Source organism: Scardinius erythrophthalmus (genome assembly GCF_964197995.2).
Source record: "Scardinius erythrophthalmus genome assembly, chromosome: 15".
Classification (NCBI taxonomy): domain Eukaryota; kingdom Metazoa; phylum Chordata; class Actinopteri; order Cypriniformes; family Leuciscidae; genus Scardinius; species Scardinius erythrophthalmus.
This window is the reverse complement of record NC_138235.1, coordinates 37,951,015-37,969,283: the sequence shown is the minus strand read 5'-3', so window position 1 is coordinate 37,969,283 and position 18,269 is coordinate 37,951,015. Positions and strand designations below refer to the sequence as shown.

Below are 18,269 nucleotides of genomic sequence, written 5' to 3'. Positions count from 1 at the left end.
CCCCTATCAGTTATAAAATTGAACATTTGTCTTTATTTACATGAACCAAGAACCTCAACATTTCACAAGTAATTCAATGTTTACAGCTGGAGAGAAGAGAGAGAAAATGGCCTCAGAAATTTTTGTAGGAACACTGGAAAGTTTGGAAATTTAGCATTTTGTAGAATTTCTCCATATAATATGAAAGCATATTATGTAAAATTTCATAGTAGATTTGAAAAGCAAAGTATTAAAACAAAAGAAATAAATAGATGGGTAACAAATTATCCATTACACGTGTGTATATAACACACAAATATTTCATTATAGTTGATGTTTTCTCAGTGACGGATTTTTAAGGGCCTGAATATACATTTCTTTTTTTCCGCTTGTATCACATATTAATTTTCTTAATAATTGTAAGTAAAAACTTCTTGATTGTGGTTAGTGCAAATTTTTTTTTGGTTTTTATTAACATGTTCTAAAAACAGCACATCCACAGTTAATCTTTAGAGATTTTATGTTATTTTGTTCGTTTCATCTGACAGGAGTGATGATCAGTGGGTTTGAGTTTTTACCTTCATCTTTTAACCCTGGGCCAAAATATGGATAGAGTTTGTCAGTGAAAGTCTGACCAGTGAAAGAGTAGATATGAGATCTGGACTCCACGTCATAAAAAGAGACCAGACCCTCCTCATAATCCACAAACACACCAAACTTCTCAGGTTTCACTCTCAGAGATAAAGAGACAGGTGAACGTTCACAAGCTTTATATTGATTCTCATTCCTCAGAGCCACAGTCCAGTATCCATCCTCAGGTCTCAGCCAGATCGCCTTCTTCCTGTTAATGGATTCTCTGGCCACTCCTAATGTCCACTTCGTCTTTCCCTTCACCTGCACCTCATAGTAAAATCTCCCTGAACTGAATCCCTGCTTTGCCAGAACACGAAGACCCTGATTAAATCTCTTTGGGTTTTCTGGGACGTCCTGCTCAATGTCTCCTCCACTGACTTGTTTTCCATCATCAGACAGGATGAGACGTGGATTCGCTGTATCAGGATCCAGAGTCACATCCACTGAGAGAGATCAGACATTATCAATCAACTTAAGAACACACGTTTTCATGTGTACAGTATATAATACAGATTAACAATATATTGCAACCATATTTAAGAAAATTTTGTCATCAATCACACTGTACCTGCAAACGTCTGCACAAACTTCAACCCTGTGGACACAGATGACAATATAATGATGAATTATTTATAGCAATAATTTCAGGTTAACATAAACTCCACCGACCCGGTACCGGGATCGAAAATCTTTGTTATGATGTTCGTACGTTCTTTTAATAAACTTCCTTATATGGTATTAGACAATTCATGGTATCATTTTAAAGCTTAGAATCTAAGCTTTACAAAGAATACCATCACTTTCGTGTTCATGATACATGTCGAATGAAATATTAGCTTAAATATGCATTGGTCCCAGGCAAAAAATTCCGCTTTATGATTGCGAAGAAATATTTCTACAAATATTTATTTTTTATATATTTCACAAAACAGTCAAGTCATATATCACAAGAAAGCTCTCATTCTAAGGAATTTGACGATGTAGATTATTACATTGTGAGACAATCATAGACCGAAATATCTTCAAAAGAATCGCGCAGTGAAATAAAATCAAACAGAGATGACAGATAAAAGTATCACATTCCTGCTCCGATGGCGGCTTCAGTCAGCCGCAAACAGCCACATAATATATATCACCTTTTAGCTTAGGATGTAATCTTTCAAATGAGACCATTGTCACGTTTCTGTGAGCTTTCCTTGGTAAGAAAAACCTTTTCGAATGAACTGAGAGAAGACGCGCTCTGAGCGCTCTGACACTAGATCTCCATGCCATTTGTATAGGCGCGAGCCTTACTCACAAAGCAACTGCTAAGGCAAGCATTTAGTATATATATCTAACCGGAACTAATCTCGCGTCGCATATCTGTGACGGACTTATTACAAAAGACGCGAGTTCAACAGAGTCGGATCGGATGCGCTTCCTTGATCACTTCCGGGTAAGCGCGAGCTCTCTTTTGAGTAAGATAGCCGCGAGTTTGCGTGTGTTATTATAGTTTATGAACTGTTTTGATTTTTAAAATTGCATCTAGAAAGATAAAAGCATCAATGGCATTGATAAAAGCGATCTTTGGAAGTGCAACTGGTTTCTAAATGGACGATTTGGAGTTGGAGAATGCGCACTCTCCAGATGCACTGAGCTTTTGGGTACGTATATGGTACATGGTTTTTCTGCATTTACAATGTTTATATAAATATTTTAATTAAAATATTGTTAGTTTGAAATGTGAAAGCACAGCAACCAATCTGATAAACTATTATTTGAAAATAAATGTCAAACGTTTTGGATATGGAAAATATTATTGCGCAATAGTTTACAACTTTGCATAAGTGGAATAAAATGGTCATTTCAGTAAATCTACATTTTGATATTGTGAAATGGATATTATTACAGTGCAGAAACTATGTATAAATAGTGTTTTTCTTTGTTTCATGTTCTGTTGAAGATTGGCACTGTGGGCACAGTGGGCACAGTTGGCATCAGATCTCCAGGAGGCTGGCCGGTGATGTTGAGGTGATGCACAACACAGGTGACAAATCTGATGCCAATATAATGAATTATATAAATCTGGAGGATGAGGATCCTGTTCTAGATTGTAATAGACCACAGATTTTAGGCAAATAATTTGTAAAATGATAAGTCTTGTATCTTCTGAAAGAATAAAATGATAAAAATCATAAAGCGCCTATTTTTTTCTTTCTGTTTATTATATCACAGACACCATATACTATAATATTTATCACATTCAGCAGTGTTTTATATAATTTCAAAGTGTTTTCTGTAAAATGACACTGGAATATTGCATATATTCCACTGTATATGGGTATGAGCAGAGTTTAGATTTGGGTAGGTGGATATTACATAAAAAAAAGGTAATATTCCTCCCTTCAGATTAATATGCACATCTTTTTCATTTTTTAGTGTGGAGAAAAAAATCTTTTTTCCAGTGTTTGCTGGCATCTAGAGGAAACAGCCATAAGTGTCTGCATGTTGCTAGACCCCACAGGGCCTGAGTTACACACTTTCAAAAATGAATTTAAAATTAAAAAATCAAAAAGCGCCTATATTTTTTTGGCTTTATTACAGCTCAGACAACATATACTTAAATGTTTATCACTTTTAGCACTGTTTTATGAATCTGCAAAGGGTTTCCTGTAAAATGACACCAAAATTGTCTATTTTGGAAAAAATATGTGGAAATGGGAGGCTTTTCAATTTCGGTAGGAAAATCCAGGCGGAAATCCCCAAAAATGGTCGAGGAGTGTAAGAGGTTAACAGTGAGTTTCTCTCTACTGGCAGCATCAGTGGCATGCTGTGTAAAATAAAATAAAACCTATTTATTTTTAGAGAATTAGTTCAATTATGCAGTTTTATTTAGAGACACCATTGTCAGTTCCCAGCATGCTTTGCACATGGGAATGGAGAGTAAATATGGAAATTAAGTGTTATTTTATGTGTTTTTGAGTGAAGGGAAACATCAGTTAATGTTTAATGTTCAGTTATGTTTGACATGTGAAAGAGTTTCTGTTATGTTGATGTTTTGATCGTTTCCATTGAAGAGTAGAGATTATGCATAGGTTATGAATAACTGCATGTACTAATAATATGTTGCTTTGTTCAATAAGCAATAGCTTTGCTAATGCCAGTGCAGTAACAAGTGTTTATTGTGCTGTGTTGAGCAGCATACAGTCTTTTACTTGTACAACATAACTTAAAGTCAAGTCAAGTCACCTTCATTTATTTAGCACTTTTTACAATAAAGATTGTTTCAAAGCGGCTTTACAGAGATAACAGGAAAATAATGCAACAAAGTTTGTTTCTAGAAGAAAATAGCATCACAGTCCAGCTTAAATTAAAAAAGCACATTTCACAAAGAAAATATTAAATCCATTGCATCATACATTAAATAATTTAGGAGATTTTACATTATTCAGGTAGATTTCATTAAAGAAATCAAGCCTTAAAAACGACTCTGTGTATACAAGTACAAGTATAATGTGTAATATTGTTACCATCATTTTTTTTTAAACAGCATGTAACAATTTTTACAGTGATTTGTATTAGTGTTTGTACATGAATAGTTACATCTTATCACTTACATGTCTCTAAAGTAAGTTAAAGTAATACTGTAATAACTGGTTATGGTAAAGTTTGGATATAGCTTTACATAGCCTAGGTTTAGTAAGTGATTTTATCATGCAGTCTAATGCTAACATGGCAAGTTTAAGTTATGGTAATATTTTTCAAACAGTTTGATCTTTTGCAGACAGAGACAAAATAATTGTGTGATCACCAACTTTTTATTCAACCCATAATATTCCTTGAAAAATGTTATTTCTAAGTTAATAAACAAAAAAATCTATAAAGTGTATTTGATATTCACATACCAGTTTGACTGAGTTTTTCATTCAGTGTCTCATCTAGAGTTTTCTTCAGTTCAGTCAGAGCTCTTTTCAGAGAGTTCACATTCACATCAGAGTCAATCCTGATCTCTGTCCAGTTCTTGGTGTGTGGACGAGTGTTCAGGGATGAGCTCATCTACAGCAGGAGAGAGAAGACTGTTAAATATGATAATTATTTTTAAAGCAATAAATTCAATATGTTTTACACAGGAGCTTTCTAACACAGTTGAAGCAAAACCTCTGTATTGATATGGATGATATCACCGTACTTCCTCTAGTTGATTGATTACATGAAGAATTGCTTATATATTCTGTATTAGAACATTTCTGAAATATTTAAATATGCAAATGAAGCATTGTCTAATTGAATATGCACTGATTTTATTAAATAGCCAGAACAGAAATCTGAATATTGAATAAAGCCAGGTTCAACATTCTTGTTTGATTTTGTTGACATATTAGAGTTAAAGGTTTTTACTGATGGGATTTTGGATTTTATTTTTACTCCATAAATCAGAAAATAACAGACAGAAAAAAAATGCTTTTTCATCATGTTTTTAGGAATTAGATGTTGTATAAATCTGGTGAATGATATGTTAACAAACCCCTCAGTAAAAACCTTCAGAATATAGACAGGAATAAAACTGTAAAGTTTGGTGTGTGTAAAGCTGCAAACGAGGAGATTTCTGACTGAGGGTTATTTTAGTTCACTAAAACACACTAAAAACACCCTGGTTTTCCACACAATACCAAGACAGGAACATTTCTCATTTTCATTTAGTCTAACTGAAACGTTTCGGTTACATATGGTAACCTTCGTTCCCTGAGGGAGGGAATGGAGAAGCCATGTCGAGACTGACGAATAGGAATCTCGCTAGAGAAGCCAATCTACTTCGAGTGAAACTAAAACAAACCAATACACATTGGCATGCAATCATTTACATCAGCTGTTCAGCCTCGCAGCGCGGGTATATAACGAGCAGCTGGTGTGATTGCACTTCAGTTTTTTGCTGAGGCGCCAAGCCTGAAAAGCTGTCCGGGCAGCAGCAGCAGATGTGGTGACGGGACGTGGCGTCTCCGTTACCTCCCTCAGGGAACGAGGGTTACCATATGTAACAGAGACGTTCCTCTTCGGTCGGTTAGTCGATGCCACGTCGAGACCGACGAATAGGAATCCCTACTAAAGGGCCACAGCTGCTGCACCCCATCCAGCACCCTGTGTAAGCCTCTACACCCTCTTGTCTGGAAGGACGATAGGATAGGGCTTACACGAGTGTATCTGTCACTGTTGTTTCGTGATAACACATACAGTGAAATTAATGCATAACACTGGGAAAGCGTGCCCTTTCTATGGAGGGAAGGGATGCTGCGGAAGCCACAATCTTCGAAGGAGTTATGTGGAAAGATACATATAGACTAGCCCGAAGGTTGTTCTGCATATGAATATTGGGTGACTTAGCCCAAGGCAAAGACACAGGCTTCGATTAGGAGCAGCCGTGGAGAATACACATATGGGATCCCCGTAGGGTCACACATATGGGACCCAGCCTAAACCCAGTTCTCAAGGATTCAACGGATAAAGGCCTGGCACCGGACGCCCCGCCATGTCCGGGCCGAGGGTGTTGGAGGACTCACAGGTTTTTCACTCTGGAGAATATGGAGCACACTAGGGTGCAGCAAGCCGACAGAGCTGGGCCTCTCAGTGCTTCTAGTGCACAGGACAGAGTAAAGCCAGGGCTGGGTCTGCCTCCTCCAGGGGCAACGCTTGCAGGTTCACTACCTGGTCTCTGAAAGGAGTGGTAGGAACCTTGGGCACATAGCCAGGCCGGGGTCTCAGTACAACATGGTTGTCACCCGGCCCGAACTCTAGTCAGAGAAATGTTCCAAGAGGGTATGAAGGGGGGTCGAGGAAGGTTTAACCGTCTCGCCCCCCTAAGGAACCTGATGACCAGGTCGTGTTTTCCAACTGATTTGCCATCTATGTGGTCGTAATAAGCTGAAATAGCAGCAGCATGTACTTTGAGGGTGGAGGGAGACAGCCTTCGCTCCAACCCTTGCTGCAAGAAGGAAAGCACTGACCCTATCAAACATCTTCGGGGGTCTCCTCTACGAGAGGAACACCACTCGACGAACAGGTTCCACTTCAAGGCGTACGCACGTCTTGTAGACTGCGCTCGCGCAGAAGTGATGGTGATAAGTACCTCTGGGGGTAAGTCACCTAGAACCTCCGCGTCCCGTCCAGGGACCAGGCATAGAGTTTCCAAAGGTCCGGACGCGGGTGCCATAGGGTGCCCCGTCTCTGAGTCAGAAAGTCCTTCCTCAGAGGAATAGGCCAGGGAGGGACTGTCACAAGGAGCATGAGTTCTGGGAACCAGGTGGGCCAATAGGGAGCCACCAGAAGGACCTGCTCCTCATCCTCCCTGACTTTGCACAGCGTCTGTGCAAGTAGGCTCACTGGGGGAAACGCATATTTGCGGAGGCCCCGGGGCCAGCTGTGAGCAAATGCGTCCGTGCCGAGTGTTCTTTCACTCAGGGAGTAAAACAGCTGGCAGTGGGAGGTCTCTGAGGAGGCAAACAGGTCTACCTGAGCCTCCCCGAACTCAGAGCCTCGCCCAATCGTCGAGATAGTTGAGAATGTGAACACCCTGTTCTCTCATGGGAACAAGGGCCCCCTCCGTGACTTTCGTGAAGATACAGGGAGACAGGGACAGCCCGAAGGGCAGGACCTTGTACTGATATGCTCGAACGCAAAGCGCAGAAACGGCCTGTGTCGAGGAAGAATCGAGACATGAAAGTACGCGTCCTTCAGGTCGATTGCTGCAAACCAATCTTGAAGATGGATGCATTCGAAAATGCGTTTTGCGTGAGCATTTTGAACGGTAGATTGTGGAGGCTCCAATTCAAAACTTGCAGGTCCAAGATCGGTCGTAACCCACCACCTTGCTTGGGTACAATGAAGTAGGGACTGTAGTGCCCTGACCTCATTCAGCTGGAGGAACCGGCTCTATCGCGTCCTTTGCCAGTAGGACTGCGATCTCCGCTCGCAAGACATGGGCATTGGCTGCTCTCACTGTAGTGGAGTGGATGGCCTGAAACTTGGGAGACGCCGGGCAAACTGAATCACATAGCCGAGCCTGATGGTCCAAATGAGCCAGCGAGATGGACTGGGGAGCGCTAACCAGGCTTGCAGAGACCGTACAAGCAGGACCAAAGGGACGGTAGGCGTACCAGGAGTGGGGCAGCGAGGTGGAACACAGGGACTCGGCTCGGGAGGCTCTCTCTGGGAAGCGGCCCATAGCGGAGTCTGAGTGTGCTGTGCAACACTTACCTAGTTCCATGAGGTGCAGGAGGCGGCTTGGTTGCGTTCTCGAACTGCACATTGCTGCCTGCTGGCGATAGAAGAGGCGGATGAGAGTGGTGAGGATTCTCTCCCCCCACTGCTCTTCGGACCTAGAGATGGAAGAAACTGCTCTTTTATTGAAATTTGGGCACCGGCGGTTTTGAGGCCAGCGGCGGAACAAAAACAAAAGGGAACAAAGGATTTCCCACCCGGCCCTCTTCCGGGGGAGGAAGCGGTGCGATCACTGTCTCCAGAAGAGCAGTCCCATCCATCTCCGGGTCGCCTGTCCTAGGGCTGCTTGCTCTTGGCTTTACCACCCTTCTTGGTGGGGGCCTGGACGGGCGGGGGGGCCTGCCTGTGACTGGCTCCATGGCGCCGTTTAGGTGGTGGCTTCTGCTGCGTGCAGGAGCGAGGGCAGACGCAGGAGGTCACCCCCGGCGACGAGCAGACTGAGGGGCTGCAGGCGATAGGGTGGATGCAGCAGCTGACTGCCGCGGCAGGATGTGCTTGATGGCCTCAGTCTGATTTTGTGCAGCCGAGAACTGCTGGGCAAAGTTCTCGACCGCGTCGCCGGAGAGGCCGGTCTTGGACACGGGGGAGTTAAGGAACCAGAGCTTGTCTCCCTCATGTCGGCCACAGCTGCATAAAAAGGGCCCGCTCCACTGGCGGGATACGCAAGGGTGGTGAGGGAGGAGAAGCCACCGGAACGGTTTCTGGCAGTAAAAGGTGCTGTCCACGTCCCCGTAAGCTCCTTGTGCACTTCGGGGAAGAAAGGCACTGGGGTTGGTTGCTGAGAACCAATGCGCACCACCCCGAGATACCAATCGTCCAGCCTCAAGGGTTCGGGACATGGTGGAGGATTCCACATGAGCCCGATCCTGTTGGCGGCCCGGGAAAGCATGGCCATCATCTCCGGGTCAGTCTCGGGCACCGTTGGCAGCACCCGAAGGAGGCAATGGCGCCGAGTAGGGTTCCTAGGGGGTTGGTTCCTCGAAGGAAGAGCGCTCATCATAATCCTCAGGTCTCCCGTGCCAGAGCCCGAAGCAACCCTCTGAGGAGAGTTAGATCGAGGCGCAGGCACGGGGACTCCGCCCCTTTGCAAGGACGAGAGTCTTGACCGCAGCTCCAAGATGGTCATCTCTCCACAATGGGCACATGACTCATCCACAAAAGCTGCCTCGGCGTGTTCGGCCCAGACACACGAGGCAACGATTGTGACCATCAGTTCTCAAAACAGTTAATAACAAAACAAAAAAACGGCCGAGCATTCAATGTTGTTACGCTGCAAGCTGATCAGTTGGTTCGTTGCTGCCGCGCTCTATCACTCCCACACCATAAAGAGCAAAATGGTTTTTAATGTTTCAATTTTGTGATTAAAATGACATAATTTGGAAGCGGATAATTTCTTCACAAACAGCTCATTATGACTCAATGTTAGAATGCTGCACCTACACTCGATAGTGTGAATAAGATCAGCGCAACGCAAAACACTGCATTGACAGCGTGAAACATATGATCTGTCTACGGCCAGGCAAGGGGCGTCGCTAGACCCCTTTTACTGGTGCACGTGCCCCAGTATAAATCTGCTGTGCCCCAGTAAATCTGAAGTTTGAGTTTAACAATTTATTTTATTTGTTAGTATTTAATAGAAATTATATTATAGGGTAATATAAATTATCTACTTGCGACGCAGTAATAAAACAATCAACGCTTGTAAAAGCAACGCAGTTAAACCGAAAACAGAAGCTGACCCGCGCAACAGAAATCCACATTTGAGCACACCGAAGTCCGGTCAGGTGGTGTTGAAAAGAAAACATGACGAAACAAAAGTTTGTAAATAAGACAAATAATCTTATTTTTAATCATTATTGGCTTCTGTAGATGGACATCAGATTTTTTTTTTTTTTTTTTACGAGGCAGGGACAGGGAAGCAGAAAGGAGAGATGATGAGTTTGAGGGAGGTAAGACTTGATTAACAATTTACATCATCAGACATCAGATGCAAAAGCATCAAGCCTCAGAAAAACCCATATGAAAAACCTTTGCCAAGAAATGGAATTGCACTTTACTATACGCAAAGACTTTTTATACAGAAAAACAGTGCACTAGTCTCGCATTAGCCTACTATGAATGGGAGAAAGTGCAACGGAATATGGTGGAATAAGTCCCGTATTTGTTCCGATCAGACTGTTATGTTATATTCCGATACATACATGTAGGCTACGTGCATAGGCGTAATTTGCGGGTGGGACGGGTGGGACTTGTCCCCACCACTATTTTCTAAGGTCGATATTGTCCCCACCACTTTTAAAACATCTTGCGGCACGAATGTACCAATACAAATAAACAAAACATCTCCAGTTAACTAGCAGAGCTTCATTTCGTTCGTTTTTTAAATAAGAGGCGATCTAGCGTTGAAATGTGTTGTTTTTTAAATCAACTGATCAAAGTGCTCGTTGCCGCTGCGATCAGTGGCGCGGATACTATGTTTGTTTTTGGCTCGCGCACAGCCTTTACTCGGACGCGCGCTTCAATCCGTTGTGGAGAGACTCTCTATTCGTTCCGGTGAAATTAGAAAACAAAAAGCACAAAAAAAGTGTCCCTGCCTGATATACAACCACTGAAAAAAATAATCGGTTTTGATGGAAAAAAAAATAAAAATAAAAAAAACACTATATGAGTGCGGATTAGATTTCACAACCTCTGACACGCTTGGCAAAAGTTCTACCCCTGGACCACTTAAATACACGCTTAAATTAGTCGGATCAACATATAATAGGCCTCATTGAACAACCACTTAAACCCAATCAATGTACTATTTAAATCAATTGCTGGACATCGTAATGTTATATCTGTTTTATGATTAAGCATTGTGTTAACCCCACAGTCCCACCTGTCCCACCCACTTTTTAAAACAAAGTTACGCCACTGGCTACGTGTGATAAACTCCTATACACTCCACTGCACACTGAACAATCAAAAGACACAAGATAGTAGTGTTTTAAATTAATATCTGTGTGTAGTTTGGTGTGTATGTGGAATAATCATTTTATGTTTGTGTGTAGAGTTACTACGCAAAAACAACATTTTTGGAAGAGTTAAAATAGTTTTGAATGTTGACAATACACATTAACATTTTGTAGTGTGGATCATTCATTGCAACATTTATCCCCATTCTCATGTTTAAGAATCTGTTATCTGCTTGATAAATCATTTATGCTACTGCTAACATGCTTTTAAAGCTATTCTCATCCAATTTTTTGGCCTTCAAACACCTTAAAATACACATATGTAGGTCCAAGAAATCCAAATTTTCTTGGGGGAGCATGCCACCCAAGTTACCCAACTACCCAGACTGGTGTTTTTTAAACAAATGCCCCTGCCTGCAGCACTGTATAGCACAGAAAATAAAACACATTGTTGTGTTCTGTACTACTCTCTTTGATTGTTTGTGATAACAATGAATCATTCTTTCGGATATGAAATTTATGTTTAATTGACCTATCGATAAGCCACGGCCTCCTAGTTACTGTTGCTATCTCAGACAAACAATGGGGGACCTGTGCCCCAGTAGAGCAACGCCCCTGGGCCAGGGCTCAGCGGAAGACAGAAAATGCCGGTCCAGTGCTGATTGAGGAATTAAAGTGTAACTTGCAGGTTAAATTTTTCACGAAGAAAATGCAATAAACATAAAGATAAGAACCACCCACCACTGTTTTGTATGTTTTTCATACCAAAATGCTGAATATAATATGAAAAGTTGGTACTTTTTAGTGGTTTTAAGCACTCCCTCTCCCTTCCACTAGGCTGGGCGTGACGTCATAAAAGGAACTCCAAGCCTAGAGTTACTGTAGTCTAATGGCAAGTAGGCTAGCAGTTATATTGAAATAACTCAATTGTAAACATAATCGTGTGTGCTGGCTTCGAGAGGACCGTGATCCTGCCTGAAATGAGAGTAAGCTATTCGCAAAACAAACGGGTTCAGGCAGCATGCACGCAAAGTTAAACCGAACTTTTATTTTGACGGGTTGCCGTGAAGACCTTTGAGTTTCTGTGTGTGTATGATATGACGATAGTTTTTCTCAAATGAAACGGTAAAATGACTCAGAGTGGCTCTGGAGATGAATTTCATCATGTCATCATATCGTGACTGGCAGCAGCTAGACTGAAAAAAGCGCGAGCATCACTCGTGCTTCAGTGTGTGTGTGTGTGGTAAATGACACCGCGCGTCTGCGCCATTCATTCACACAGAGACAAACAGAACATACAAGGTTAATATTTAAATAGTATTTCTGCAGTTTAATATACACAGACACTATATATCATGGTATATATCGGCTTCATAGTAATAAAAGTTAGTCTGGAGCCCCGTGCTTAGATAAACATGGAAGCGACTTAACGCAGCTGCCTATTACTGGGTACCGAATATACCCGGTATCACAGAAAAGCTTGTAACGTCACATTTTCAGTACCGAAGTACCGGCACTTTGACAACACTAGTTTCCCACTGATATAGTCTCCCAGTCGTTCTCCATAATCAAGCCACAAACAGTAGGAGTCTAGCAGAGTATGGTTGCAACTTCCTTTTATGACGTCATCACCCAGTTCACTAGTTCACACTTACAAATAAGTCAGATAGAATAAATGCGTATTTGGCGTGCTGTCCGAGGAGAGGGCTCCGGGCTCGGTATTCGGCCCGAACCCAGAGTACTCCCCCCGTATTCCTGGCTGTAAAAGATTGAGCCAAGAGTGAGGAGTCGGGGTGGTGGAGGGATGCTGGAAAACTGTCAAGGAATATTAGGTGAGTTGACAGATTGGATATATATATACTTCTTGTCATGCTGATTAGGGTAGACATAATTGTTTGATGACGAGTAGATTGGATTGTTTATTTGAACGTGCTTCTCCCGAACTTTGTTTATAAAACATAATTTGCTGTAAAAACTCGCTACCTTTGAAGAAACCCCAATAAATGTTATTTTAACGCATTTTAAGACAGAAATGTTTACATATATACATATTGAACACATTAATTGGTTGTGGTGGTTAACCTGCAAGTTACACTTTAAATTCGAAAATAAAAGACAGTTTGATCTCGCATCTGTGAATTTATTTTTTAATCGTTTACTCTGAGATGAAGCGAATATATTTGTGCGGAAATTTCTCGCACTATAAAAGCTAACCTTGCGGGAATGGTTTAAATTATGCGCAGTCCCCACATTCCCGCACCAAAATTCAAGGCCTGAAATGGCAGCGGGATGTGTAACTCTAGCATATGGCGCATATATCATATAAAGTTAGGCAAGGCCAAACAGCGTTATCCATGTTGTTGCGACTGCATCGCTAGAGTAAGCTAATAGTGAAACTGATAGCGTTTTTCATTTAATTACAATATGAGGACTGACGGTAAAAATCAGCGTTTCTGCGTAGGTGATAACAACCATCTTGACAGCAGCAATCAAAGCATCGCTAATTACGGTAGACCTTAATTTGAGATAGTAAATTTGTTCCTAATCAAAGAGAACACTCAACCACAGAACAGCTGGGTGAGTTTTGTATTGGCTTATTGGATACAGTAAATGAAGACTGTCAACTTCTTTTCAATACTATTTCATCACCCAAAACACTCCCACTCTCTGCTGTATATTCATAACCAAATATTTCAAAACCAACAACCAAGCCACATAAACAATGCCATTGGCACTAGTCTACATTGCAGACATGTCTCTTAATGCACATAACTTTTCACCTTTTTGCACAGTCTTGAAAAAAGTACTATTGTTGAAATTCTCAGATCAAGCAAACTTCAACGCACCCTTATCCACTACCTGCTCACGTTAGTGCACTGCACCCGAGCAAGCACACTTCGCAGTTCCTCCGGAAATGCATTCTAGTTAGTCATAACCTCTGCTCTGACTAATAATCAGACTGGCGAGTTTCGGTGTGAGACTCTGAGCAACATTGGAATCTGAATAAACAAGTACAATCTAAAGTAAAGAGTTAAATAGAATAATAAAATATCTAGGTAAATATAAATTACCAATAATTCATTGGCATTTTAACCTAAATTCAAGGTCAAGATAAAATTGAGTCAGATAAAAGTGTAATTGAAATTAAATCACTTTGAGCACTGAAAAGACAGAACACACAGAAAACCTTCAGCCACACCATTGGACACCGTCGTTGGGTCAATTGGGTGGACCTTAAAGAACAGACAGTTTGTCCTGTAATATTGTACATATTGACTGAGACAGATGTTGACAGACCTGTATGAGATGGAGATGATCGTCAGTGTGTGAGAGCTGCTCCAGCTCAGTGTTTCTCCTCTTCAGCTCAGTGATTTCCTGATGCAGCTCTTTAATGAGATCTTCAGCCTGTTTCTCTGCTGCTTTCTGCTGTTCCTCCAACATCTTCAGCTCCTTAGACTGACATTTCTTAATGGAGCGGATCAGATCAGTGAAGATCTCAACACTTTCCTCTGTGTTTCTCTGATGAACGAGAACAGTTATATTTGTTAATCTATTCCATATTCACATATTATTTAAAGGGATATTTCACCCCAAAATGAAAATTCTATCATGTTTAATTAACCTTATGTCACTTAAAATGTGTGATTTTCAGTGTAACACAAAATAAATGTTTTGCATGCTGCTCTTGAGGACTAGATGTAGTTAATCATCTCTGTATATTTAAGTTCCTCATTTTGTTCTGTTGATTTGTCGGTTATTATTTGTGCACAACACACTGTCTCGCATTTTGGCTGTTTATTCTGAGTATTAAATTAAATCTTATGTTATTGAATCATCGTCTTCATCTTCTGTGGAACTAAGCATTACACATGAGGGTTACTAGATGATGGCAGAACCTGCAATTTAATTCAACGCTTTTTTTAAATAGATTGAACTATTATGATGCATATCTTTTTTTAAACGTATTTTTTTGCTAGGATAGTTGCAGGAGAGAGTGAACAGAAAGTGAAAGGGGGATCGGAAACGACCATGAGTCAGGATATGAACTCGGGTTGATCGAAGCACAAACCTTTCTCAGCTCTACTGAGTGTTTGATCTCTTGAATCTTCTTCATTCTGTCCTGGATCATCTGATGAACGTCTGTCTGTGTTTGAACCAGCTGATTCTACATACAGAGAAACACAGACACATTTATCCCTGAATATAGCTTTCCATCTTCTTACAGTCTAATTTATTTTTTTTAAAACCATTTAAAGATCAAATGAATTCAAAATTATAGTTTGAATCTTTTAATCCATGTCTGACTGTTTTGAGAGTGACAAAATCAGCTTTTATCAGATGTAATGAAAGGGTCTTCAACATATCAAGACACAGGAAAGAAAATGTCTAGGTTACTAATGTAACCCCCATTCCCTGAAGGAAGGAAAGGAGAGGTTACGTTGGATTGAACTGATGTATTGCGATCTCGCATTAGAGCCCAATCACCTTTGAGTGGTAACAGAACAAGACAATGTGAGATTTACATTGCAATCCACTCTCCGCTCCTCTCTCTGACATTAAGTTTTCTGCTGAGGATCTGAGAAGGGGTCCTGGACGTTTCAGCGGAGGTACAGGCGTTTTGTACAGGTGTCTAGGTTACATCAGTCAGTCACGTTCGACGTTCCCAGTCATCCAGCTGCGGGACATGGTTGGAGGATTCCACTCGACATCCGGTCCTCTGCAGGAGCCCCGAATGAGATGCTGGGTCCCCCATGGGACCGCGGGGATTCACCCATCGACAGAGTCACACCAACAAAGGAACAACTTATATAACTGGAAACGGGAAGTGGCTTGTGATGCAAATCTCTTTCGCCAGTGTGCATTGGTTTGTTCTGTTACCACTCGATGGTGATTGGGCTCTCAGGCGAGATCCCTATACGTCAGTTCAGTCCGATGTAACGTCGAACGTGACAGACTGATAGGGAACTGAATTTCATGGGGTGTTTAAAGTGTTTTGTTTGTAACTCTTTACCTTCTTGTCTTGACTCTCCTCCTCTATAGGAACAGTGTTGTGAGCCCTGTGTTCTCCTTCAGTGCAGGACAGACAAACACACGTCTGGTCATCTCTGCAGAACAGCTCCAGAGGTCTCTCGTGTTTCTGGCATATATAATCCTCCAGATTTTCCACAGGATTGATCAGTGTGTGTTTCTTTAGACGTGGGACTCTGCGATGAGGCTCCAGATGAGAGTCACAGTAAGAGCTTTGACACGTCAGGCAGGTCTTCACTGCTTTCTGCTGTCTTTCACCACAGAAGTCACAGAACACCTCAGATTCTCCTGGACCGAGCTTCTCCTTAAAGTGTTGCACAATCTCTCTGAATGTTGTATTAATCTTGAGCTTAGGTCTTTTACTGAATCTTTCTTTACAGAGTGGACAGAAGCAGGCCTGTGAGTTCGGCCAGCACTCGCTCAGGCAGGTTCTGCAGAAGTTGTGTCCACATGGAGTGGTGACTGGATCAGTGAACGCTCCCAGACAGATGGAGCACTGGAGCTCCTCATTTAGTGCTGGACCACTGGAGGATGCCATGGCTGAAAAAATAAGTAATGACGACAATATATCATCTGCCTTGCTGAAGAGAGCAACTTTCATAATACAAGTAATGTTCACCGAGTAAATTAGTTTGCGTTCTAAAATGTATGTTGCACGGTTAAAAATGATTCAAACTAAAATCTGTACTATGAACCACTGTCAAGCAGTCAAAGTAGCCATACGTGCCATAAACTGGCATATATGAGTCATCAGATTCTGACAGGAAGTTCCTCCACCATTAACTCTAACCTCACTGAGCCTATCAGCTCCGCCTCTAACTGCCAGTCTGAGACTGCTGGGCTTATACTTTAGATCAGTGGTTCTCAACTCCAGTCCTCGGGACCCGCTGCTCTGCACATTTTGTATGTCTCTCTTATCTGACACACTCAAATCAGTTCATGGAGTCTCTCCTAACGAGCTGATGATCTGGTTCAGGTGTGTTAAATAAGGGAGACATACAAAATGTGCAAAGCAGTGGGTCCCGAGGACTGGAGTTGAGAACCACTGCTTTAGATGGCTGTAGTCAGATCTATTGGGCTGCAAAAGAATCATCTAAATACAGAAACTAAACGTGTCTCTGGGAGCCACAGTACAGCAAACCGTTTTTTACAACACCATTTTATACAATCATGAAAAGGTCTTTATATATATAAAAGACAGCACAGAAAGGGGTGAAATTGTAATTTTTCAAACAAATAACCCACTAAGCAAACATCTGTACATATCAGGTGTCAGTTTTTTTAATGGACTTTTACTAGAAAAATCAGTAACACTTTATAATAACAGCATGCTATTAATCATTAGTTAAGCATTACTAAACAGTCGATTCATCATTTATAAAGCATTAATAGACATTAATAAGCAGTTTATAAATACAGCTATAAATGCTTTATTCTTGATTTATAAGCATATCTATAATGTGTTTAATAATTGTATTATCTTACAAAGCATGTAGAGGTCTGTAATTTTTATCATAGGTACACTTCAACTGTGAGAGACGGAATCTATAACGAAAATCCAGAAAATCACATTTGCTCACATTGGCTCTCACAGACCTGTTAGTTTTTCTTTAAGAAGCCCTCCTGTTCTCCACTCATTACCTGTATTAACTGCACCTGTTTGAACTCGTTACCAGTATAAAAGACACCTGTCCACACACTCAATCAAACAGACTCCAACCTCTCCACAATGGGCAAGACCAGAGAGCTGTGTAAGGACATCAGGGATAAAATTGTAGACCTGCACAAGGCTGGGATGGGCTACAGGACAATAGGCAAGCAGCTTGGTGAGAAGGCAACAACTGTTGGCACAATTATTAGAAAATGGAAGAAGTTCAAGATGACGGTCAATCTCCCTCGGTCTGGGGCACCATGCAAGATCTCACCTAGTGGGGCATCAGTGATCACGAGGAAGGTGAGGGATCAGCCCAGAACTACACGGCAGGACCTGGTCAATGACCTGAAGAGAGCTGGGACCACAGTCTCAAAGAAAACCATTAGTAACACACTACGCCGTCATGGATTAAAATCTTGCAGCACACGCAAGGTCCCCCTGCTCAAGCCAGCGCATGTCCAGGCCCGTCTGAAGTTTGCCAATGACCATCTGGATGATCCAGAGGAGGAATGGGAGAAGGTCATGTGGTCTGATGAGACAAAAATAGAGCTTTTTGGTCTAAACTCGCCGTGTTTGGAGGAAGAAGAAGGATGAGTACAACCCCAAGAACACCATCCCAACCGTGAAGCATGGAGGTGGAAACATCATTCTTTGGGGATGCTTTTCTGCAAAGGGGACAGGACGACTGCACCCTATTGAGGAGAGGACGGATGGGGCCATGTATCGCGAGATCTTGGCCAACAACCTCCTTCCCTCAGTAACAGCAT

General features: G+C 41.8%; 1 protein-coding gene across 1 annotated transcript; it reads right to left on the bottom strand.

Annotated features, from left to right (window-relative positions):
• Window positions 1–516: 516 nt before the first annotated feature.
• LOC308703242 (E3 ubiquitin-protein ligase TRIM39-like) lies at window positions 517–16,386 on the bottom strand (the record flags this gene model as incomplete). The annotated part of the gene is made up of 6 exons (XM_081386562.1): window positions 517–1,055; window positions 1,181–1,207; window positions 4,497–4,647; window positions 14,118–14,339; window positions 14,890–14,985; window positions 15,832–16,386. 6 exons carry the CDS (start codon window positions 16,384–16,386, stop codon window positions 517–519), a joined length of 1,590 nt encoding a protein of 529 aa, XP_081242688.1.
• Between the last annotated feature and the right edge of the window lie 1,883 nt (window positions 16,387–18,269).